This window comes from Crinia signifera, chromosome 7 (assembly GCF_055691185.1).
Source record: "Crinia signifera chromosome 7, ASM5569118v1, whole genome shotgun sequence".
Lineage (NCBI taxonomy): Eukaryota > Metazoa > Chordata > Amphibia > Anura > Myobatrachidae > Crinia > Crinia signifera.
This window is the reverse complement of record NC_139223.1, coordinates 64,805,023-64,832,480: the sequence shown is the minus strand read 5'-3', so window position 1 is coordinate 64,832,480 and position 27,458 is coordinate 64,805,023. Positions and strand designations below refer to the sequence as shown.

Below are 27,458 nucleotides of genomic sequence, written 5' to 3'. Positions count from 1 at the left end.
CCCCCTTCCTGCGATTCGCAACCCCCCACGACCCCCCCTCCCGCGATTCACGAAACCCCCCGTAGCGCCCCCCTCCCGCGATTTGCGGGCCCCCTCGGCACCTCTCGCGATTTGCGACCGCCCCGTAATTCACACATTCAGGGACCCCCCCTCCCGCGATTCATGCCCCCCTCACGCAATTCACGGCACCCCCCCATACCCCCCTTCCTGCGATTCGGAACCCCCCCACGACCCCCCCTCCCGCGATTCATGCCCCCTCCCGCGATTCACGGACCCCCGCACCACCCCCCTGCGCCCACCCTCCCTTGATTCACGCCCCCCTCATGCAATTCACGGCAACCCCCCACACCCCCCCTCCTGCGATTCGCAGCCCCCCCACGACCCCCCCCTCCTGCGATTCATGACCCCTCCCGTGATTCACGGACCCCCGCACCACCCCCCTTGACTCACGGCACCCCACGCGCCCCTCCCGCAATTCACGGACCTCCGCAACCCCCCCTCCCGCAATTCACTAACCCCGACAACCCCCCTCCCGCAATTTGCGGACCCCCCTTCCCACGATTCAAGCCCCCCCGCGCCCCCGCCCACGATTTGCGGACCCCCCCCCTCCCGCTAACCGCGGATCCCCACACACCACCCCCCCTCCCGCAATTTGCAGACCCCCCAGACCCCCTTTCCGGCAATTCCACCCCCCAGCGGACCACCGTGGCCCCCGCTCCCGCATTTCACGTACCCCCGTGACAATGGGGGATCCTGTACCACCACAAGCAGGTACCGCCCCTAGGTGGGAAATCCGGCCCTGGCTGCCGCACTGCAGGTTTCCCCACTGCCCTCTGCACCAGCGCCACAACTTTTATCAATGTCTTGCCCACATACCACTATTATACAGCCTCCTGCTCTCATGCACGCTCACTCCCTCCCAGTGGGAGGAGACGCTCACCCACTGCCGGGAGCTGCATACTGTCCCCCACCCTCCTCCAGTTCTAGGGATGCCCATCGGCCATCAATGATTTTCAAATAATCGATGGTTTATGGCCGATGTTGAAGACTTTTGCCATCAATGTGGGAGGACACTGCCCTGCCTCCTGTTCTCCTGCCCCGTAACTTCCACCAGTGGAGACCCGCTCACCCTGTGTTGCCCACATTCCCCTATCATGCTTTACCGCCCAGCCTCCTGCTCTCATGCACCCTAACTCCCACCCAGTCGGAGGAGACACTGACTCCTGTATTTCTGTGCTGCCACGCTGGACCCTCACCCACTGGCAGAAGCTGCACAGTGTCCACCACCCTTTTTAGTCCCCCGTATGCCCACACACCCCTATCACTACCCAGCTTCCTGCTCTCCTGAACCGTAACTTCCACCACTGGGTAATCGCTGACGCTGTGTTGCCCACATACCCCTATCATGCCTCATATCCCAGCCTCCTGCTCTCATGCACCCTAACTCCCACCCAGTAGGAGGAGACACTGACTCAGGGCCACCGTCCGGTACTCCTGTGCTGCCACGCTGGACCCTCACCCACTGCCAGAAGCTGCAATACAGGGCATCTTTCATACAATTCTAACCATATTTCTCACAATACAAATGTTCACAAATTAAGGGGCGTAGCCCCTTACGCCGGTGTGAAGAGTGCCCGTAGGGCGCGATGAATCACCTAGTTGCTGTATAATGATGTTTTCATTGAAAATAAAATGTCTGCAAGTCCCAGTTTTCTAAGCTTTGGAGCTATAAATAGCGGAGACTCTTCCCGGCTAGAGTGCTTGCTCCTAGTCATCACTGTTTGCATTGAAGAACAAATGTTGTAGTGTGTGATAAGCCCCAGTAGCAGGAAATTGCATAAAAACCACTGTATGGCATAAAGTAATAAACTAAACAAGTGGTATTAACTAAAGCACTAAACTGATGTTTGATTTATCAGAGAAGGTTTAGACAACATAGGGGGTCGATCCTATTAAAAGTAATGTTCAATCTAGCACTCTGCGCCTTTCAAAACCCATGCAGTTCCTCTTTCCTGCCTGGGGTGTCGCTGTCTGCTGTGGTGCTTCTAGTACAGTTTGGTCTACATTGAGAAACAGGCCACAATGTGATATAGACACCACAGGAGAGAGTGACACCACAGGTAGGAAAGAGGAACTGCACAAGTTTTGGAAGGTTACAGGGTGCTTGAATGAACACTAACGTGCAAAAAGTGTGATGTGGTATGCCAGCGGCTTTTAAACACCAGCAATGGCCCACATTTTCTTCTCCCTTCGAGGGCTAGTTGTAACCCGAATTCATTACAAATTGTTCGCTACCCAATAAGGCAGTAGCACATTTCTGTAAATTGTGTCCGCCATAAAGTGGATTGATCCCATCAAATAGATGTGTCTTTGATTGCAGTTGTCTAATTACACTATAAGGAAGTATGCATATACCCCTGTTTATAAGGAGTTTATAAGAAGATGTATCAGTACAAAGAACAAAAGCACCGTCCTATTGATCTTTGAAATAAGAGTTGGGTGACAATTACTAATTAAAGTAAGAAACCTGCAACAGATCAAAGTGTGTTCAGCTTCTTTGAGGAATACCAAATGTATAAAAGAGCACAGCAGTCCAGCTATTTATTGACCAGAACAGGGTCATAGCCGAGACCAGGATGAGCTGGCACTTCCAACACTAACACACAGTATTCTGTGATGAGGGCTGCCTGAGATTTATCTGGCACTGATGCTAAATGGCAGCGCCAGGCATGTGAAGGAGTACCAGGGCCCTCTACATGCATCCCAAATATGGTGAGACTGCTAAGTGTTTCCTGAACCTTGATTAACCCTTTGAGTGCCAATATCTCTGTGAGAGATGTGCAAAATTTCCACTAAAAGTGCCAGCGTCGCTCACATTCGTTATACAAATTCAAATAAAAAATGTTGTGTAAAGAAAAAAAAAAAAGATTATGGGTGAAATTTAATAGGATGAGAGATTTGGTAAGAAATCTCCAGTTTTTTTAAAGCGGCAATCATTTACACTGCAAAACCAGTTTGATTTTGAAGTGTAAATGATTGCCGCTTTAAAAAACCTGAAGATTTCTTACCAAATCTCTCACTTTCTGAATCTCTCAACCTATTACATTTTCCCTATATTTCCTATATAAGGTAAATATAAAAGGTAATTGTGATGAATCAAAAGGTTTGCTTGCCAACTTTCACACCTATTTTGACAAATTCACTTGGCACTCAAAAGGTTACTATATGTGATCTAATGAAGCAAGTAATCCAAATATACAAACTATAATAGTTTCTTTATTCCCATATGTAAATGACAAAGTAATTCTTCAACATTAGTGATGCTGTATCAGTTTCGAATTGCTGACGACTGGAAAAAGCAACCACTGTAGCCAAGCAAGGATGTTGCTGTTTCCAGAATATGCTCAATGGAGTTTATCGCAGGAATGCTCATCAGCAGGGTCAGGGCCTTCCACAAAACCTAGTTACATTGGGACCTATATAATAATTTCCCAATCCCTGGAAATGTCTAAACTATTTTTCTGAGAGCTGTGGATGTTTGCATAGCCCACATACTCTCCATTCCTCCCCCTATTCCCTAAGCCCCTAAAATATAAAGCAAGAACGGCATAGTGCAAATGAGTCCCTAGTTCTCTCACCTAGGAGTCTAGGTCACCTTCACAACCCTCATCATTTTATTTCATCACAGCAGGTCAGATCCCATGGTGGTTATTGTAGTTCACATCTTGTTCTGACCTATTTGTTAGCCTTTTGTAATTTATTCTGCCTGTGTGTGTGTGTGAACATTTGGTTATATACTGTAGGAAACATCAAACAAAATCATATCAAGGGCTGTTACAATGATGGGATACATAAGGTTTATCAGGAGAGACTTCAAGAGCTTTATAGTATTACAGAATAGAAATAGAAGATTAATTTTCATCAAAGTATTTAAAAAATCCTGTTTCAAAATGTACAATGAATGAAAACAAAACGGTAAAAAAAAAATATTATCATATTAAAGAAAGTGATAAAATCCACAGAACAGTCTCCACAAAGTTACTGATTGGTTGCTATGGGAAACATCTGATCTTCAATAGAAATGCCTTCTTGGTAAATTTACCCCATACGGAGCAATAACTAGTACAGTAAAATAACTCAAGAATACATAGGGCAATTATATTGCTATTTTATAGACATAGGTCTGAACTATGAACATTTTACACATATTTATTTGTAGAATATTATCCCATACTTACCTACGCTCTCGGAATGGCCGAGAGGGTCCCGAAAATCAGGTCCCCCTCCCGGCACAGCATAAGGGTGGGCGAGACTCCCACTTTAGCAGGGCCCGGCATGAGCCCCCGCACCCCATCCCTCTTCTGCCCTTTTGAGAGGGGACGGGGCTAAAATTAAGCACCTGAAGAGACTTGAATCACGACCTTTACAGGAATGGGGTCGAGACATAATGGGGGCTTAATGGGGGTGTGGCTTAATGACAGCAAGTCCGGCCCCCAGAAAAGTTGCTCCTCCTGGAGATGAGACAATTAAGGTAAGCAAGTAAGGTTTTCCCTATAATAAATAACAACAAGTACAGTATATCATACAGTACTTGGTACTTATGAGTTATCCGGGCGCCCGATTTCTAAATCGGGTCGGATCGGGCACATCGCATCGCATCGCATGCGACCATCGGATGCGATGCGATGCGATGACCCGATTTTTCCATAGGAATCAATGTTAAAATGGACTGAGTCCATTTTAACATGGAATTCAATGGGCAAAAGGGGTCCTTTTCATACCCCTACTATTCAAGTGGGCATGGAGTTGGATATAAACCTGTGGCGAGCGTAGCGAGCCACCGAGCCCGAAGCGTGGCGAGCGTAGCGAGCCCCGCGAGGGGACATAGAATACCGTCCCCTCGCGGGGCTCGCTTCGCTCGCCACGCTTCGGGCTCGGTGGCTCGCTACGCTCGCCACAGGTTTATATCCAACTCCATGCCCACTTGGATAGTAGGGGTATGAAGAGGACCCCTTTTTCCCATTGAATTCCATGTTAAAATGGACTCTGTCAATTTTAACATTGATTCCTATGGAAAAATCGGGTCGTCGCATGCGATGCGATGCGATATCGCATCGCATCTGATTGTATGCCTTAACTTAAGGCATACAATCAAAAAATCGGGCGCCCAGATAACTCATAAGTACCCAGTACTTATCTACCAAGTCAAATCAAGCCGCAGGCTCCACTCCTGGTGGTGCCCTTCCGTCAATTCCTTTAAGTTTCAGCTTTGCAACCATACTCCCATACTTATCTTATTTTTAACCATAAGGATGTAGAGGGCCCAGGGAGCATGAGGGAGACTTGCCCACTTTTCTGGGGACAGGGAGGGCCATACAATTTTCAGGAGCCTCCCAGCTGTTTCGGGAGGGTAGGCCACCAGTGGGCAACCCACCAACGGCATATCATTGTGTCAACTTTATATTATAGTTGGTAAAAACACACACAATTGTGTAACTAGATATTTGTTTATTCATTCCCATTGTGTATGAATGCTGAATTAAATGTTATATATTCCCTGCATACCGATAGCTAAGTTCTCTGGAAATGCTTTAGTGCCTAGATGTATTAGAAGAGAAAGAAGCGCCTCGCCTGCAGTTTTCTAATGGCTGTTCTCATTATAACTGTTATTACAGGGCCTTGAAAGGAGATGAGAAAAACTTATTTTATTTTCTATTTTAACTATTAAATGTGAAAGAAAAAACATCTACCTACTGAAGTCATTATTTTGTTCAAAATCATTCTTGAAGTAAAGTAAGGCATTCATTATAAACCTAGAAGTTTATAAGTATGTTTAGCAAATTACCACTTGTTGACTTTTCTCATTTGACAAACAAGTAATATTTTTTGTTTGTATTATATATCAGCATAGATACATATATACAGTGACGTTTTTTACCTATGCCCCCAGTTAAAATCCACCAGTGTAGTGAAGCCAGATGCAGTCTGTGAGAATGCACTGGCTTCACTGTGACTGGCAGTGACTTCCTATTGGAAGTCCGACCTGCCAGTTACCAAGGCAGTCATATTGGGAGGCAAGTTGACCGACTTAAAAAGATGAGAGAGGTCTTTAATTTCCATCATAGGTACACTTCAACTGTGAAAGACAGAATGTGTGTGTGTGTGGGGGTGGGGGGGGGGGATAGACAGGAAATCCCATTGTATGATTTTTAAACAATGTATTTGTATATTCTTGCGCAGAATAAATATTTGGACACCTACCAACCAGCAAGTTTTATGGCTCTCACAGACCTGTTACTTCTTTTTCAAGAAGCTGTTCTATCCTCCACTCGTAATAATGGCACCTGTTTGAACTGATTATCTGTATAAAAGACACCTGTCCACATCCTCAAACAGTCAGACTGCAACCTCTCCACCATGGCCAAGACCAGAGAGCTGTCTAAGGACACCAGGGACAAAACTGTAGAGCTGCACAAGGCTGGGATGAGCTACTTGGTGAGAGGAGATCAACTGTTGGCACAATTATAATAAAAAATGGAAGAAATACAAGATCACTGACAATCTCCCTCAACCTGGGGCTCCATGCAAGATTTAACCTTGTGGAGTATCAATGATCTTGAGAACAGTGAGGAATCAGCCCAGAAGTACAAGGGAGACCTGGTCAATGACCTCAAGAGATCTGGAACCACAGTCACAAAGGTTACCATTAGTAACACTACTTCGTCATGGATTCAAATCCTGCAGCACCCGAAAGGTCCCCCTGCTTAAGCCAGCACATGTCAAGGCCCATCTAAAGTTTGCAAGTGACCATATGGATGATCCAGAGAAGGATTGGGAGAAAGTCATGTGGTCAGATTAGAGCAAAATATTACTTTTTGGTATAAACTCCACTCACCGTGTTTGGAGGGAGAAGAATGATGAGTGACATCCCAAAAACACCATACCCACTGTGAAGCATGGGGGTGGAAACATCCTGCTTTGGGGCTGCTTTTCTATGAAGGGGACAGGATGACTGATAAAGGAGAGGATGAATGGGTGTTAGGATCCGGGGGCAACCTTGCCTGCCCTAACTCTGTTGCCTCTGACTAGGGTTGGCGGACGCGTGCAGAGCTAGGCTTCGCCAATAATAGCCGCGTTCGAAGGAGCCAGTTAGTCTAGCTCCAACCCCGATGCCACCTGGTCTTGAGAGTGACAATGCGTCCACCAAGGCTAGGAGAAAGCAAGGGGTAAACTACCTAAAGCCTACACAAGGCAAGGAGCCCCCGGACCCACGAGGGGGTGACTATCCCTAGGGGCGGTACAAAGGTAACAATACCCAAGGTTGTAACCACTAATAACTGTAAACAAGATACAGGTGTAACAATACACAGGGATGTAATGATCAAGATAAACCAGCAATACACTGAGGTACAGGTGTAACAATACACAGGGATGTAATGACAATACTAGCAGAGCAATACCCTGAGGTATGGGTGTAACAATACACAGGGATGTAATGATAATAACAATGTGACACTAAAATGGAGTCAGAGAGTAAACCCCACTTATCTGAGATGCGTGACTGCAGGAAGGTGGAAACACGGCAGCACGGGTACACAGGGTAAACTCTCCGAGCGGGTACACGGGGAAGCAGGGTTAACCTCTGGATGAGCAGCACCGACAGGCAAGGCAACACCAGCGGGGACCGGGAACTCTCTAGATGCAGGAAGGTCAGAACTATAACCGATGCCAGAAATGTTTAAATACAGGTACTGGCCAATGAGCAACCTGCCTGCCTGAAGAAACTACTGGCGCAGCTGATCACTGCACCCCTTCCTCTCCGTGGCCGCCTGGCGTCCCGATCGCCTAGGCAACCGCTGCGGCAGAGGAGGAAGAGGCAGCGTGCTGCTCGCTGGGCGGTGAACGCCGCCCGCCGGGGTGACGTAGGAGTGACGTCCCGGTTGCTTAGCAACCGCCGGGATGCACTGAGCAGAGGCCGCCGAGTGATGGCGGAGACCTTTCGTGCGGTCTCTGACAGCACCCCCCCCCCCTTGAGGAGAGGTCACCGAACCCTTAGCCCCAGGTTTACCCGGGAATTGCTTAAAGAACAAGGCTTTTAACCTAGGAGCGTGAAGAGACCTTTCAGGTACCTAAGATCTCTCTTCATCCCCAAAGCCTTTCCAGTGGACTAAGAACTTAAGTTGACCCCTGACCCACTTGGAGTCAAGAATGCGTTCAACCACAAATTCCCTATGACCCTGAACAATGACTGGTTTAATGGTCTGGTTGGGTAAGGAGTGGAAAAAAGTTGAGACTGGTTTCAACAAAGAACAATGGAAGACATTATTGATCTTTAACGACCTCGGTAACCGTAATCTGAACGCCACAGGGTTGATCTGTTTAACAATGAGAAATGGACCAATAAACCTGGGTCCCAACTTGGCACATCTCTGGCGAAGCTTAATATGGCGAGTGGACAACCACACCTTCTGGCCTACCCTAAAGTGGCAAGGTCTTCTAAGCTTATCAAAGAAAATCTTCGAACGTACCGAGGCTTGTTCAAGAGCATGGTGGACTTTCATCCAAGAACTTCTGAGTCTAGAGACCACCACAGGCAATGACAAAGAAGAATCCCTGGGAACCTCGAAAGAATTACACTTGGGGTGAAACCCGTAATTACAAAGAAAGGGAGACTTCTTGGAAGCTGAATGACATGTGTTATTATAGGAAAATTCTGCTAGAGGTAACAGCTCTGCCCAATTAGTCTGACATTTGGAGACAAAGCACCGTAAATACTGCTCCAGGATCTGATTAACTCTCTTGGTTTGACCATTGGACTGTGGGTGGTAACCCGAAGAGAGACTGATCTGAACTCCCAATGACGAACAAAAACGCCTCCAAAATCTGGCCACAAATTGGGAGCCTCTATCTGAGACAATATCAATGGGAATACCATGGAGCCTGAAAATAAGCTGAATGAATAATTGGGCCAACCCTTGGGCAGTGGGAAGTTTCCGCAAGGGAATGAAGTGTGCCATCTTGCTAAAACGATCCACCGTAACCCAAATGGTGGTAAAATGGACAGATTGAGGCAATTCTACAATGAATTCCATTGAGATGTGGGACCACGGTCTGTCAGGGATGGACAAAGGAAGGAGCTGCCCCACCGGTGACTGTCTAGACGATTTATTGTGAGCACAAACGGTACAGGAGGAGATAAAACGGGAGACACCTTGCCTCATAGTAGGCCACCATACCGCTCTTGACAAGTGCTCCAATGTCTTGGTAATCCCTGGGTGTCCAGAAGCCCTGCTGGAGTGAAAGTCCCTGAGGACCAATCCCCGTAAATTCTCAGGAATAAATAACCTATCCTGAGGAGTATCCTTCGGTGCCATGGTTTGGGATGCAATGACGTGGGTGGCCAAATCCTGAGTCAAGGCTGCCACAATGATAGATGCCGGGACAATGGGCACCTCCTGAACTCCAGTGCTTTGTATGGGCAAAAAACTGCAGGACAGAGCATCTGCCTTGGTATTTTTGGGGCCTGGTCTGAAGGTGATGATAAAGTTAAATCTAGTAACGAACAGAGCCCACCTGGCTTGTCGAGGATTGAGGCGTCTGGCGGACTCGATATAAGATAAATTTGACCACGTGTTTGGCACCCTCCAGCCAATGACGCCACTCCTCAAAGGCCCATTTTATGGCTAGTAGCTCTCGGTTGCCAACATCATAATTCCTCTCTGCTGAGGAAAACTTGCGAGAGAAATAAGCACATGGGTGGAGCTTCTGATCCAGACCGGTCTTCTGCGACAGGACCGCTCCAGCCCCCACATCTGAAACGTCAACCTCATGTAAAAAAGGCACTCGGGTCAGGATGATGCAGGATGGGAGCTGATCAAAAAGCTTCTTTAAGTTTATCAAAAGCCTCAACGGCACGTGGAGACCACTTGCGGATCCGCCCCCTTTCTGGTCAATTCAACTATGGGTACCACAATGTCAGAGAAGGATCATATGAATTTGCGGTAGTAATTGGCGAATCCCAAAAATCTTTGAACAGCTTTCAAACTGGTGGGACGGGCCCAAGAAAGAATGGCCTGGACTGTACAAGGATCCACGGAGAAGCCCTGAGGAGAGATTACATATCCAAGAAATGAAATCTGGGAGACTTCGAATTCGCATTTTTCCAATTTGGCAAATAACTGAAGAAAGAGCTTCAGGGCCTGCAGAGAGGCTGAAAGCCCAGGACTCCCTGGAGAAGTGAAATGATGATACCAACTTGTTGAGACTCCGAGCCAGAGGAGCTGGGCCGGAGTCGGAAATAGAGCTTACAGGATTCCCGGAAATTTACAAACTGAGACCGGTCTCCAGAAAAGCGGTCCGGGAGGTTCATTTTAGGCTCGGAATTTCTGAAACTAGATAAAGCCCCTTGGACCCGATCCACCTGTGAACTAACACGAAGGGTGAGTTCCTGGAGCTTTTGGGTGAGAGTGTGCATTTGCCCAGCAAGTGCGTGGGCCGCGGCCTGTTGAGCTGCGTCCATACTCCAAAACCAGCTACCCCTGGGGATATGTAGTGTGGCCGGTTATAATGTTAGGATCCAGGGGCAACCTTGCCTGCCCTAACTCTGTAGCCTTTGACTAGGGTTGGCGGACGCGTGCAGAGCTAGGCTTCGCCAATAAAAGCCACATTCGAAGGAGCCAGTTAGTCTAGCTCCAACCCCAATGCCACCTGGTCTTGAGAGTGACAACGCGTCCACCAAGGCTAGGAGAAAGCAAGGGGTAAACTACCTAAAGCCTACACAAGGCAAGGAGCCCCCGGACCCCTGAGGGGGTGACTATCCCTAGGGGCGGTACAAAGGTAACAATACCCAAGGTTGTAACCACTAATAACTGTAAACAAGATACAGGTGTAACAATAAACAGGGATGTAATGACAATACTAGCAGAGCAATACCCTGAGGTATGAGTGTAACACTACACAGGGATGTAATGATAATAACAATGTGAAAACAAAATGGAGTCAGAGAGTAAACCCCACTTACTGTATCTGGGATGCGTGACTGCAGGAAGGTGGAAACACGGCAGCACGGGTACACAGGGTAAACTCTCCGAGCGGGTACACGGGGAAGCAGGGTTAACCTCTGGATGAGCAGACAGGCAGGCAACACCAGCGGGGACCGGGACCGGGAACACTCTGGACGCAGGAAGGTCAGAACTATAACCGGCGTCTGAACCGGATGCCAGAAATGTTTAAATACAGGTACCGGCCAATGAGCAACCTGCCTGCCTGAAGAAACTACTGGCGCAGCTGATCACTGCACCCCTTCCTCTCCGTGGCCGCCTGGCGTCCCGATCGCCTAGGCAACCGCTGCGGCAGAGGAGGAAGAGGCAGCGTGCTGCTCGCTGGGCGGTGAACGCCGCCCGCCGGGGTGACGTAGGAGTGACGTCCCGGTTGCTTAGCAACCGCCGGGATGCACTGAGCAGAGGCCGCCGAGTGATGGCGGAGACCTTTCGTGCGGTCTCTGACAGCACCCCCCCCCCCCCCTTGAGGAGAGGTCACCGAACCCTTAGCCCCAGGTTTACCCGGGAATTGCTTAAAGAACAAGGCTTTTAACCTAGGAGCGTGAAGAGACCTTTCAGGTACCTAAGATCTCTCTTCATCCCCAAAGCCTTTCCAGTGGACTAAGAACTTAAGTTGACCCCTGACCCACTTGGAGTCAAGAATGCGTTCAACCACAAATTCCCTATGACCCTGAACAATGACTGGTTTAATGGTCTGGTTGGGTAAGGAGTGGAAAAAAGTTGAGACTGGTTTCAACAAAGAACAATGGAAGACATTATTGATCTTTAACGACCTCGGTAACCGTAATCTGAACGCCACAGGGTTGATCTGTTTAACAATGAGAAATGGACCAATAAACCTGGGTCCCAACTTGGCACATCTCTGGCGAAGCTTAATATGGCGAGTGGACAACCACACCTTCTGGCCTACCCTAAAGTGGCAAGGTCTTCTAAGCTTATCAAAGAAAATCTTCGAACGTACCGAGGCTTGTTCAAGAGCATGGTGGACTTTCATCCAAGAACTTCTGAGTCTAGAGACCACCACAGGCAATGACAAAGAAGAATCCCTGGGAACCTCGAAAGAATTACACTTGGGGTGAAACCCGTAATTACAAAGAAAGGGAGACTTCTTGGAAGCTGAATGACATGTGTTATTATAGGAAAATTCTGCTAGAGGTAACAGCTCTGCCCAATTAGTCTGACATTTGGAGACAAAGCACCGTAAATACTGCTCCAGGATCTGATTAACTCTCTTGGTTTGACCATTGGACTGTGGGTGGTAACCCGAAGAGAGACTGATCTGAACTCCCAATGACGAACAAAAACGCCTCCAAAATCTGGCCACAAATTGGGAGCCTCTATCTGAGACAATATCAATGGGAATACCATGGAGCCTGAAAATAAGCTGAATGAATAATTGGGCCAACCCTTGGGCAGTGGGAAGTTTCCGCAAGGGAATGAAGTGTGCCATCTTGCTAAAACGATCCACCGTAACCCAAATGGTGGTAAAATGGACAGATTGAGGCAATTCTACAATGAATTCCATTGAGATGTGGGACCACGGTCTGTCAGGGATGGACAAAGGAAGGAGCTGCCCCACCGGTGACTGTCTAGACGATTTATTGTGAGCACAAACGGTACAGGAGGAGATAAAACGGGAGACACCTTGCCTCATAGTAGGCCACCATACCGCTCTTGACAAGTGCTCCAATGTCTTGGTAATCCCTGGGTGTCCAGAAGCCCTGCTGGAGTGAAAGTCCCTGAGGACCAATCCCCGTAAATTCTCAGGAATAAATAACCTATCCTGAGGAGTATCCTTCGGTGCCATGGTTTGGGATGCAATGACGTGGGTGGCCAAATCCTGAGTCAAGGCTGCCACAATGATAGATGCCGGGACAATGGGCACCTGAGCAATACCCTGAGGTATGAGTGTAACACTACACAGGGATGTAATGATAATAACAATGTGAAAACAAAATGGAGTCAGAGAGTAAACCCCACTTACTGTATCTGGGATGCGTGACTGCAGGAAGGTGGAAACACGGCAGCACGGGTACACAGGGTAAACTCTCCGAGCGGGTACACGGGGAAGCAGGGTTAACCTCTGGATGAGCAGACAGGCAGGCAACACCAGCGGGGACCGGGACCGGGAACACTCTGGACGCAGGAAGGTCAGAACTATAACCGGCGTCTGAACCGGATGCCAGAAATGTTTAAATACAGGTACCGGCCAATGAGCAACCTGCCTGCCTGAAGAAACTACTGGCGCAGCTGATCACTGCACCCCTTCCTCTCGTGCGGCCTCTGACAATGGGGCCATGTATCATGAGATTTTGGTGAAAAATGTCTCCATCCCTCAGTAAGAGCATTAAAGATGGAATGTGTCTGGGTCTTCCAGCATGACAATGACCTCAAGCACACCACCTGGGCAACTATTAGTGGCTCTGTAAGAAGCATTTCAAGGTCCTGGAGTGGCCTAGCCAGTCTCCAGACCTCAACCCAATCAAAAATCTGTAGAGGGATTTGAAAGTCCGTGTCGCCCGGTGACAGCTCCAAAACATGACAGATCTAGAGAAGATCTGCATGGAAGAGTGGGGCCAAAATACCTGCTACAGTGTGTGCAAACCTGGTCAAGAACTACAGAAAATTTTGACCTCTGTAATTGACAACCAAGATTATATTACAAAGTATTAAGTTTAACATTTTGATTGTCCAAATAATTATTTTCCGCAAGAATATACCATATATACTCGAGTATAAGCCTACTTTTTCAGAACATTTTTTATGCTGAAAAAGCCCCCCTCGATTTATACTCGAGTGAGGGTCCCACTTGAGTCAATAAGTTTTCCCAGTTTTTTTGTTGTAAAATTAGGTGCCTCGGCTTATATTCGGGTCGACTTATACTCGAGTATATACGGTACATATAAATTGTCTCAAATTCATACAATGTGATTTCCTGTATTTTTTCGCGTCATTCTGTCTCTCACAGTTAAAGTGTACCCATGATGGAAATTACAGACCTCTCTGATCTTCTTAAGTGGGTCAACTTGGACAATCGGTGGCAGTCAAAAAACTTTTATGCCCCACTGTATATATTATATATACACATATAAACACACACGCATACACACACATTAACCATTCCGTGATCATAGCTTTCTCATGCACCCCAGGTAAGCTCATTTATCCTACACCTGTGACAGCTGCTCCCTTAATACAGGAGTTGTGATGGTGATTGTCTGACCACCTTTAAGAGCCATACATTTGATCCCTCCCAACAGCCGTGATCCTGGCCCGTTTAGGGTTTTGCTCGACAGCAAATCAGCAGACAGGATTCAATGTCCCGCCTGCTGATCAGCGAAAAGGGGGCGTTGCCACAAAAATGGCTGTGGATTGACGATCTACAGCCGGAATCGTGACAATCCATGGCAGTTATCGGCAGAACGGGCCCGAATGCGTTTAAAGTCGGGTTCGTTCTGCCGTGATCCCTTTTCAATGTCGATGTCAGTCGATAATCAATTGAAATGCATGCTTGATGTGAATTAGTTGCCTGTGCAGCCTAACCTTCTCCCTAGTGCTTACTGTCGGGATCCATTGGGGTTGGGACCTGAGGGATGGTGACTGCCAGGATATATCCCCTGTAATCACAGTATCCTGTAATGCTCTGAATATTAGTAGCATAAGATATCCCTAAATACTACCGTGTTAATCGCCAATATTCATCATACAACTGAAATAGACTAAAACCAGTGAGCAACACATGTATGACAATTGTTTTGATGGGAAAAACAAAACAATAAAGTCCTCTTAAAGGGCGAGCCCAACGTGTATTTCTTATTTGCTTGCCTGAACCAGCAGATCCCGGAGAACAGCCATTTGAAGTTGCATTCACTTTTCCAGGGCTTCAAATGGTCTCTGATTGTTTTGTGTATCGTAATCAGCAGGCAATGTCTCAATACTCAGCCTGATTATAGAGCTTGAACTAACCTTGGAGTTGTTATTGATGGTGTGCATGACAGAGTTCAGTTGCTTGTGTAATTCCTGCATTTTCTCTTTGCACAGACTTTCTGAGTGGGCCATAGTTCTATTCCTGTTGCCAGTCTACACATAAGGGTCCTTTACGGTGGCAGGTTCTTGAAAGGAAAGGCAGAAGAGAAAAACAATGCTTTTATACATGTTATTAAAAATAATTATGCTATGAATAATGATCTACGATATCAGACTGTTCACTGCCACTTTGCTAAAGCTTTAGTGGTTTATTTATGAAGTGCTGATTTGTAGCATCCGGCACTTCTTGTTATGTTTATGGCCAAAATCTAGAAGAGCAATGTATTAAATAGTCGTGTCTTCCTAGTAAAAGGATTTCCGTATTAAATATAATCAATAGCGTCGGGTTTTACAACCAGAGGCTTCATAAATAAACCCTTTAGCCTTAATAGACTCCATTACACACACAAGAGCTTTTCACAGGACCAAAACATTTACTCTACACTAAATAGGCAAGCTGCGTCACCCCTAGCCCTCAGTGGAGCCAAGAGGTGGGACAGGTACTTGTTGCCCAGGTCGGCCTTTTGAGAGGGCTCAGGGTCCGCTGCCCCATGCACCCTCACCCCGCCCGAATGTCCATCTGCTCAGATCAGCGAGAGGACTGAATGCAGCAGGATCTTTTCCCAGCCCAGTACTGCTGACAGGGGAGAGAGGCAGCTGCAGAGGGAGTCAGTAGTCTCTCCATATTTTCTACAATTTTGACACAAGGGGATAGTGGCCACACCCTCCAGCACTGGCCATGCTCCCTCTCCTTACCGGCACCCGACAGAGCTTTCGGCGCCCCTGCTAGGCCTAACCTTGTCATTAACATTTACCCATATGTCTTACTTCAGGTATTGCTTATCGGAAACACTGCAACATATGTTATGCTCTCAAAATGGCCACCTGGTCTGTACTCTCATGGTAGGATGAGTAAATGCATGGATGTAATGCATTTTTAAGGAAATTGCATCTCGCTTTACTATTTTGCATCTTCCCCATTATGAGTCATTTTTACCAGGCATTGCCGATTCTACCCAGTGTAACGCAGTGAGCTTAAAATGGCTACCTCATCTGGTACCTTTTCAATTAGAATACAATAATCCTCAGAATTGATTATCCATAATCTCTATAGTAACCATCTATTATGTTCTTTGGTTTCTGTATTTCCACTTGCAAATGTACGCCTCTGTATTATATTCATGATTTCTGTAAAGCACATCTATATTTCTGGAGACAAACGCCACATAAATAAAATTATTATTATTATTACTTAATGCACACATTGCATTTTAGCTGCAAGTCGAAACCAATTGCATAAGTTATCTATGCAGAATTCAACTTTTGTTATTTATTTTAAGGGGTCACTATCAGAAATGACTCACATCTGCCTTTGTACATACACATCAATTGGTCTACCATGGCAAGAAGAAGTTACTCGTATTCATAAATCTGTATTCAGCTGCTACAAACAAGCACAAAGAGTTGAAGCGATTACAGTATATATACATGATAAAACATGCACATTGTTGTTTTCAGGTTACATATTCCGCATTAGGATTTCTGGCAGAAATCTGGAATCTCTGGATAAATCCAAAACAATATTCTAAAAGACTAGCACTCATCATCTAGTATTTGAAATAGATATATACTCAAATATCTCAATGTAATAATTTGTTGGATAGAAAGGTAACATCTTATGCTGGGCACACTAGACACTGCTGTCCCCAGCATGACACCAGGGGCGATGCCACCTAGCAGTGATGCCGGAATCAGCAGGTGCATACACATTTAGCGATGTCGACATTGATGGGCGATGTGGGGCAGTAGCTGAGGGTCCCCTGTTTCCATGGGTACAAGAATTTAAAAAAATCGGCCCTTGGGAACCGGAGATATCTGACTTCAAAGCAGTGGTCCCCATCCAAGCCTGTTAATTGCTCTTCCCAGTCAGATATTTCAGGTTCTGTCTGACTTAGAGTTTTTCTGAGGGTATATTCCAAAAGCTGGGACTTTCCCTCTTTGATGGACACTAGTAGCTTGTCTTTACTATTCACAAAACCAGAGATATCAGCCTTCCAGCAGCTGGTTACTGCTCCAGCTCTACACACCTGGTATGTAGTTTTATATACTCATTGGCGGATTGCTCTGCCTCCTGAATTCTGATCCCCTAGTCCATAATACCATTTGGTAGGTGGGATTAACTAGTTTTTAATTCCAATTAACATCTAAGAAATCTTTTTCCGGGAACTGGAGATATCTGCAGTCAAGCAAGCTGTCCTCCCACCAGAAAATTATGAATAATAAGCCCACTCCACTATACAGCCCTCCTCTGCATATTAAACATCCTCTACCACCCTGGAAGTAATGTATCAGGGCCCCTTCATTCAGTCCAATGCCCCCTTCTCCCACCCTATCTCCCACCATTTGTGCAGGGGTAATTAGTGGAAATTACTGATCCAGGCCCTACATGCTGAGCGATTGATATAATACCCCCTACCACCAAAACATCAAAGCTTCCCCCACCTTTACCGCTGGAGGATCGGTAGGGACCCCAACACATTGCTATGCCCAGGGGTCTACACTGCTGTTGCTTCACCTGTATGTATGTATATATATATATATATATATATATATATATATATATATATATATATATATATATATCACAGTCCAGGTGGCGGCACTCTTCAATAAATACACAGGATAGCAGGAATACTCTACGTTTCGAACTTTAATCGTTCTTCATCAGGAGATAACATGCATTTAAAACTAAAAATGTATTTATACATACCCAAGTCCTGTGCAGCAAATCAACAACTCCGGATTCTCCCGCCGCTGCCGCCAGCCTAGTGACGTCAGTGCGCCCAGCGCACACAGTGCGCGTCAGCACGCTGCAACACCTGACCGTGGTGCACGCTTAGGGAGGCTTGCGTCGTCATGGAAACCGGGAAGCCGGAACCACACAGCACACGATTACCGGCATCTGACAGCACAGCGATCGAGCGCCGGGTCCAGTCACTTCCCCCATCACTCATGACGTCATTTGGCTACCAGAGTCAACACATACGATAACCCCACAAAAGTAACAGTATCAAAATAAACAGTTAAAAACAATTCATCAACGGACTATACAGAACAGTGTTTACATATAAAGTGCATAATATGAAAAAGGCTCATGTAATACAGTACAAAGAACGTATAGGAAAAATACTATAGCATGGAATCATACAAGGGAATGAGGAGACCCCTTAGCCTAGAACAGTACATACAAGGAAAAAAAATTTCAGAATATAAAGGGATGGTACATAACGTATATAAAGGGTACTGTCTTTAAAGAAAACAGTGTAAACCCCTAAACTCATTAAGGCCCCTAGGGGCAATAGTGTTTAAGCGTTGTATCCATCTAGCTTCACACTTCAATAAATCAAGAGAACAATTCCCACCTCGTATAGAGGCAGGTATATGATCAATGATCATGTAACGGAGCATGGGGATAGTGTGACGTGCCTCAAGGAAGTGTCTAGCCACTGGCTGGTCACTACTACCCTTTTCCAGGGCCTGTTTGATGGAATGGCGATGGCCAGCCATCCGCTCCCTTAGTGTCCGGTCGGTCTTCCCAATATAATGAAAGGAACATGGGCACAATATCATGTAAACTATGTACTTTGTAGTACAAGTAACTCTATGCCGTATGTAATACCGGATCCCACTATGCGGATGACAGAAGGAAGTGCCCGTGATCAGCGCCCTGCATGTGGCGCAATTAAGGCACCTAAAACACCCGGGGTGTTTGCCCAAGAATTGCAGACTGCCAGATTCACAAAGTTGAGAAACATCCAACTTGACGACAATGTCACGTACACTCCTGCCACGAGTGTAACATGGCATTATCGCTGTGTCACTTAACTGAAGGGAACTGTCCATCTGGACAAGTGGCCATAACTTTTTGGTAGCCCTGCTGATATTGGGATTTACAACATTATAATGGTTGACCCATGGCATCCTATTTTGGGCCTTGCCCTGTTAAGACTGATATATCAGCAGAGATTCACGATCTTTAGACATAGCTTTTAATTTAGCAGTTTCAAGAAGCTCAATGTCATAATCTCTAGCAAGAAATTTATTTAACATAACGTCAATCTGCTGGCTTGCCAGGGTGTCAGTGCTGCATATCCGTCTGGCACGGAGAAACTGAGAGTAGGGTAAGCTGAACTTACTTGACCTCGGGTGGCAACTAGTAGCATGCAAGAAAGTGTTGCGGTCAGTGGGCTTCGTAAATACTGAAGTCACCACTTTACCGTCAACTACATTTAAAGCAACATCCAAAAAATTTACCGACAAAATGTCGACCGTATATGTCAGTTTAACTGGGCCAGGAGCAGCATTATGTTCATCAATCAGGTTGACAAAATCAGACTTGGTCCCAGTCCAAATCATGAATAGGTCATCGATATAGCGCGTGTAGAAAAAGATACATCGCGATACATCGGACCTCATGAAAAAACGCGTTGGCGTACCATGGCACAAAATTGCTCCCCATCGCACAACCAACGAGCTGTAGATGGAATACATTGTCATAAAGAAAAAAATTGTGTGTGAGCACAAATTCAAGCAAAATTAAAACTAAATCAATGTTGGGGCCTACATAATAAGGATTATTGGAAAGCAACCTGCGTACAGATGCCAAGCCTGCAGCATTCGGTATCACCGTATATAAGCTAGTGACATCGATGCTGCATAGCAGGGCACCATCGGGTATGCGCTCCAAGTTATTGATCAAAATTAAGAATGCAGTGGTATCCAGGAGATGTCCAGGGGATGCCCTTATACATGGTTGTAGCAGCGCGTCGATGTATGTGGATACGTTTTGAAATAAGGAACCGCGAGCTGCTATCATCGGTCTCCCTGGAGGAGCCCGTAGCCCTTTGTGGATCTTGGGTAACGTATAAAGTAGAGGAACAACAGGATTGGTAACCAAGAGAGCCGAGGCCACCTCGGCAGTAATGGGTCCATCAGACACAGCAGTATTGAGTATATCCTTCAAGAGAATAGAGAACTCAATAGTGGGATCCTTAACAAGTGGCCTATAAACAGTTGAGTCAGACAATTGTCTTGAAATCTCCTGCTTATAGTCACACAAGTCCTGGATTACCACGGCTCCGCCCTTATATATTATTTATATACATTTGGTCTATCTATAATACTTTAACTGACCCGGCATATACTGGGTCACCTAAGTGTCCATCTCCGGAAACCCCCTTCTGAAAATCCTGCGTTTGCCCCTGTGGGGGTGGGAGTGGAGCCCATGCTGCATTGGGCTGGAATTTTACAAATTTTTCACAACAATATCTTGGCAAATTTGATTGAAAAATATTCTAGTCAGGTTTTCTCATACTATTTTGCTCTGAGACCCCGTCAGACAAAAATTATTATAGGACCCTATAATGGCTACCATGTATTGTCATCAGACTTCAAATGCACAGTAGTATTGAAGAGGCACAATACAAGTGAATTGACCACGAATGCGAAAGGGAGTCAATGGGTAATGAGGGATGGAAGAGGGAGGCAGTGGGTGTTTACTTACAGTATACCCTTTTCAGAACAGTATGGTCTGTAAATCGCTGCTTTTTCCCAGCATTTGAGTGCCGGGTTGTTTTGCCGGTTTCAATCTGACATTATTTTCACACAAAAAAACTAATTATGATGTCAAGCATTTCTATTCGGTAATTTGCTGATCAACATAAGTGTGAAGAGGTTCACCCGGGTCAAAATTCCCGGGTCATAGGCCCTAATAAAAACCAGGGTTTTTTTTTTTTTCTTCTTCTCTCTCTTTTCCTCCCTTTTTCTCTCTTTGAAAAGGGGTTATGGGAAGGGAGGGGAGAAGAGAGAAAGGAAGGGAAGAAGAAGGGGTACACTAGGACTGGTGGTGTAGGAAGGAGACAGACGAGGGACCAAAACCCAATAGGCCAAGACACTAGATAAGATAGGATGACGATTGAAGAAGGATAGGGAGAACGCCCCAGGGAGAATATAAAAGGCCCCCTACCCTTTCACCCACTCTCACTTATACATAAATCAAAATATGGAATCCCCCCCCCCAAACAGAGAATTGTTCACCTAGAGGTGACAAAATATAAGAAAGAATAAAAAGGAAAGGATAAGATAAAAGCGGAAAAAAGAAAAAAAAAGAAAAAAGAAAAAGAGGTAGCTTACAATCATTTGCTGATTGACCTATTTCCCCTTCCCCTCCGGACTCATACGTTCCCCCCCCCCCCCCCCCATCGAGACCCCCCACCCCGGGAGGACCTCCCTAGATAAGGGAATTGCTCCTCTGTAAAGAGGGTTGGGATTACCGTTTATTAAAAATTAACGGTCTTAATGATGTGCACGGTCACATCAAATAGTTACTGTTACTTATGTTTTATGTTGTTAGTTCCAGTATGTTGTCTGTCTTGTCTAACCCCACCTACCCAAGGGCACTGCCGGACGCAGAAACGATACAGGAATACGCTGCTCTTATTTAAAAAAAAAAAATTTCAGTCTCCATGTCAATAAACATAATGTCGCTGAATGTCAATGGCCTTAACTCACCGCGCAAAAGGACAATGGCGCTTCAGTTCTTTAAAAAACAAAAGACAGAGATCCTGCTACTCCAAGAGACGCATTTTAAGAACGAACATCCCGCTCTCGCTTCACGAGCATTCCCAGACGTATATTACTCTACCTCTCTTAAAAAAAAAAAAGGGACGGCAATTCTAATACATAACTCACTCGCCCATAAAATAAACCAACAATATTCAGACCCAAGTGGGCGATTTAATATAATAGTCATCTCCATAGCAAATAACATATTTACAATAGCCTCAGTATACATTCCAAATCTAGAACAAAAAAAATTCTATATAGATTTCATTAAACAATTAGATAAGATATCAAAAGGCAAAATAATTATAGGGGGGGATTTCAATGCAATAGCCGACCCTAATCTAGACAGGGAAGCGGAAAACCCCCCAAGCCCTATGGTGAGACAAGAAACAAAAAGGTTATATGACACCATAACTTCAAATAATCTCCACTCTCGCCTAGACTATTTTTATATAAATTCGCAAACAACTAAAGATTTGACTAAGGCATGGGTAATCCCTGTAGTCTGGTCAGACCATCTAGCAATTATAATAAATTATAATATTATAATTATAATAAAGCTCCAATTAAATAAGGTCGACCCGGCGGGTTATAGGTGGAGATTAAATTCATCAATTTTGGTTAATGAGAAGGAACGGAAAGAGATAGAAAAAGTCTTAATAGAATTTTTTGAACTAAACTATACGGACGAAATAAGACCTGCGACAATATGGGAAGCGCACAAGGCGGTAATTAGAGGTCAGATAATAAAAATAACTAAAAATCAAAAAACAAAAGATGAAAAACTAATAAAAGAACTAGAACAACAGATTAGAACATTGACGTTTAATCATCAAAAAAATCCCAAACGGACAATATATAGCAAGCTCCTCACATTAAAAAGTCAGCTCTTTCAAATATACTCAAAAAAAGCAGCCAATACGATGAAATGGCTCCAATACAAATTCTACTCGAAAGGAGATAAAGCAGATGCTTTATTGGCCCACCGAATAAGGAAAAGAAGGCAGAGAGATCGAATTTTTTCAATAAGGGACTCAAATAACAACTTAGTATTCGACCCGAGGACTATGGCGCAGCAGTTTAGAGATTTTTATAATGGGTTATACAATCTACCAAGCGAAATGGAGGAGGAGGAAAGCAAAAGTAAAATTGAAGAGTTTATATAATCATGCAATCTCCCAAGGCTCTCAGAGCCCCAAATGTCATCGCTAGAAGCCCCCATATCACCAGAAGAGATAGAACTAACAATTAAAACATTAAAAAACTCCTCAGCTCCTGGCCCCGATGGCTTCTCGGCCATATATTACAAAAAATTTTGTAAAATATTAACCCCTAACTTAAAATTTTTTTTTAATTCCATCTTGGAGGGGCACCCACTGGATCAGGCCACAACATCAGCCGAGATAATAGTGATTCCTAAGCCCAACCGAGACCATACCCACTGTAGTAATTACCGGCCAATTTCATTACTGAACTCAGATCTCAAACTATTTGCGAAAATACTAGCAAATCGCCTCTCAAAGGTCATATCCTCCATTGTCCACCCGGACCAGGTCGGGTTTATCCCGTCGAGGCAGGCCTTTGAGAATATAAGGAGAGTAATTGATACAATACAGGCCATACACAATTCTGAGACCCCGGCCCTTCTACTGAGCCTCGATGCAGAAAAGGCCTTTGATAGGGTCTCATGGCCCTATATGAACCAGCTACTCCCAAAATATGGAATAAGCGGCAGATTCTAACAGGAATTCAGGCCCTATATAAAACACCAACTGCAGTAGTAAGCGTAAATGGGAGCAAATCATCTCCGATAAAGATAAATAATGGAACCAGACAGGGATGCCCACTCTCGCCTCTTATTTTCGCCCTCATGGTGGAGCCTCTGGCGGCCAAAATAAGAAACGAGAAAGAAATAAGAGGGATAGGAATTGGAAAGGAGGTCTATAAAACAGCTCTATATGCCGATGATGTACTCGTAACGATATCCGACCCGGAAGTCTCTACGAGGAGGTTATTTGAGACAATCCAAGACTTCAGTAGGATATCAAACTTCAAAATAAATGCAGATAAAACAGAGGTTTTGGATTTCTATTTGTCCCCTGAGGAGAAAAAGAGAATTACATCCGCACATCCATTAACCTGGAAGAAATCCCAGCTAAAATATTTAGGAATAAATATCACTAAAAACTATAATCAACTGTATAATGCCAATTACCCTAAACTAATTAGCGAAATCACAAATGACATCAGCGGATGGTCAAAGCTCTTTATCTCATGGACAGGTAGAGCCAATGTCCTGAAAATGAATATATTGCCAAGAATGCTATATCTATTTCAGGCATTACCCGTCAGAATCCCAGCAGGGATATTCAAAAACCTACATGCAATATTCACGCGTTTTCTCTGGTCAGGGAAAAGAGCTAGGGTGCGCCTTAAAACTCTACAATACGGCCCAAAAGAGGGGGGGCTGGGAGTCCCAAACCTAAAAAACTACTTCTATGCTGCACAATGTGCACAGCTGATCATGTGGCATTCTGACCAGACATCTCGGAGATGGGTACAGCTGGAGTCAGAACTGCTCCAGATGCACTCCATCTCAACACTCATATGGCAGTCTAAAAAAGATAGACCAGGAGCGGTCAAAAGATTTCCAACTATTATGTTTTCACTAACAATATGGGACAAACTAAACAAGGAATATAAGCTGACCCCCGATCCACCGACGTTGATCCCAATGTGGGACAACCCATTTCTTCCAGTGAGTAAAGAAAAAAATTATAAGAAAACTTGGGCGAAAACAGAAATCCTTTTTATTAATGAATTGGAGACCTCCGGAGTGTTCCCCTCTTTTGACGACCTTAGGGTCAAATATGATATACCCCTGAAAGCTCATTATCAATACCTGCAAATAAGTAGCTATTTCAGGAAAACTATAAAAAAACAAACTATATCTATAATAGAGGCTCTTTGTCAAAGGAGGGCAACATCAAGAGGTTTAATTTCAACTATACATAAGGTCTTGTTAAACTATAAAAAGCCGTGCAGATTGTCACATGAGGTAGCATGGGAAGAGGAAATTGGGAAACAATTGACCCCGGAAGCATGGAATAACATCAAACAAAATCTAATCTCAGTCTCACAATCGATTCGATTCAGAGAAAACAGTTTTAAGATATACACACGCTGGTATCTAACCCCTAGCAAACTGAAGCATATATACCCAGATGCCAGTGACTGTTGCTGGCGAGAGTGTGGGGAACAGGGCACAATAAGCCATATATTCTGGCAGTGCCCCATAATCCAAGAGACCTGGAAAAAAGTGGGAGAATTAATCCAGCAGATAACAGGGGTAGACATTCCGAGGGTATTGGAGTACTTTATTTTCCCCCTAAAAATCCCAGGGATAGACAATGCAGCTCAAAAATGTATATGGTTTGTCCTGGGGGCAGTAAAGATAAAAATAGCCAATAATTGGAAGACAAAGACCACCCCATCTATCAACACTATAAAAGAAGTCATATGGCATATATACCAGATGGAGCTGTTGGCGAGTAGAGTAGAGGAGAAAACAGATAGGTTTAAAGAAACCTGGTCTCAATGGTTATCTTTTCATAATATCTCTAATGAATAAAAACCCCATATAGGAAAGAAAAAAAAAAAAAAAAAAGACTGGAGCGCTCGGTGAAGTCTAAGTCCAAAACACGACATGGAAACCAATACTTGAATAGAATATCAAGATAAGCGATACAAAAACTCCCCGACAATGCCCTAACTCCCTACTCCCCCCCAGCCCCTTCCCTAAAATTATTCCCTTAGTCTCCCCCTGTCTGTCTGTGTACTGTTTTGTTTGTTAGTTCTATCTGCAACTAAAGGAGATAAAAGAAATAGGCAGGAGAGTAATGACCCTCCATTCAGAAGGTCAACAACCAGAAAACGTAAAAGAAAAAGTTATACTGAAATAATAAAATTTACAGAATAATATTATGTATCAAACACAGCTGTGGAATGTACAGGGGGGGCGGAGTCGACCAGGGATCGCGGAAAAAAGGGAATAAGGGGATGAGGTCTACGATACTTAGAAAAGCAGAAAATAAGATGTTTGAAAATATTAGATAGTTAAGATAAAGAGGAGTAGCCATATTATATTTAAAACTCAAATAACATCGCGATCCCAGGTCCATACGCCCATCCCTAAGTATATAATGGAATGGATTAAGTAGAAAAATGCTCGATCTACCGTAATCTCTGTACATTGCAGAATGAACTTATTGTTATGTATTGTTAAATGGAAAACAATAAAATGAGATTTAAAAAAAAAAAAAAAAACCAGGGTTTAATATCTGAGAATTTCAAGTCGGTTTCACCCTTACAAAACCCATGTTGATGGGAAAATTAGCAAGTAGAAATGTTTGACCTGGACATTTGCTGTGTGAAAGGGGTATTAGTCTTCCCCTATTCTTCTCACCCCTTTACAGACACATACCATAAGGTCTCAGCTCAGTGGCTTCCTCATTCCCTCTCATGCTCCCTGCTTTCCTAAAATGCCCCTCCTGGAGCCAGTGGATTAACTACCCGCTCCCCCCTCCAGTCCTACCTATAGAGAGCTGGCTCCTCTGAGTGTGACTGCAGTCTGCCTGTTGTATCTGTAAATCTGGCCGAACACTAGTGCGATTTGGGCACTTTTCACCCGATTCCGACAGATTGGGCTGAGAAATTGGGTAAAAAGTGTGCAAATGGCATGTTTTTGACATCTGATCCAAAGCGCGGTCCCATGACTCCTGGATCTCTAAGCAACATACTAATCAACTAATTTGACAGACAGCAACATGGAGACTCGACCACATGCTGACATGGTCGGGACCCACACTTTGAGAACCACTGGCACATTCTGTAGCATAGAGAATATTTAGTGATTTACATCAGTTCAAGCCCCAGTGGAACTTACAAACTACACAAAGTACACAACAATATAAATCAAGATTAATTGTTTTTACAGAAGCCAACTTAGCACCCAGGATGCTTTTGGAGTGTTTGGGGACCCATGGAAACATTCGCTGAGGGGACAAGTCACACTCTCCCCAAAGGGTGCATCCACATATAGGTGTAGCTATGTTTAAATGCTTGTTGTTGTGAGATATTTCTATATAAAACATTAGTGACAATATATTTTGGGGAGTACATGTGATGCTTATGCAATAATTCCAAATGCAATTTGACCATGTGAAAATTCATCTCTAAGCATATAAGCATGTTTTCTGTGTATTAAATGTTATTTTATTGTGAGTACTGGGCTGTCTGCAACTTGTAAGCACTACATATATTTATTGGATGTGCTGTTTCCATACCACAAACAAACTCTATATGGACACCAGATACTCTAATTAAACAAATGTGTTTAAGAAAAATTCTTATCCATAGTCACTCACTAGCAGCATGCTATGGATGATGGCACACCAGCACAGAAGTCTCTCTGTGGGGATGTGCTGCTGTTACTTTCTCCTGTCTGGGGTTCCCACAAGGGGGATAATGAGAGTTATCAGCAGGGACTCAAACAGCTAATCACAGTCATTACAGCAAATCATTGCCCTTGCAATAAAACTCCTTAGTGGCATCCCTGGCAGAATCTGAAGAACTCGGGAGAATCGAAGGGCACGCTGGACAGCAGAAGATTTATGATTGAAACGGGAGTCTCCTGTAGGAAGTGAGAAGGTAGGCAACTAGGATTCTTAACAAGGGGTACAAAAATAA

At 44.8% G+C, this 27,458-nt stretch overlaps 1 protein-coding gene across 2 annotated transcripts in view; it reads right to left on the bottom strand.

The window, feature by feature from the left end:
• LDAF1 (lipid droplet assembly factor 1) overlaps positions 1–27,458 on the bottom strand; it is a 53,182-nt gene that overhangs the window by 6,922 nt on the left and 18,802 nt on the right. For both annotated transcript variants that reach the window (XM_083153253.1, XM_083153254.1), the window contains exon 2: positions 15,027–15,172. In XM_083153253.1, coding sequence (XP_083009379.1) covers positions 15,027–15,119 — 93 coding nt within the window. In that variant the 5' untranslated portion in view covers positions 15,120–15,172. The remainder of the gene's footprint in view (positions 1–15,026; positions 15,173–27,458) is intronic.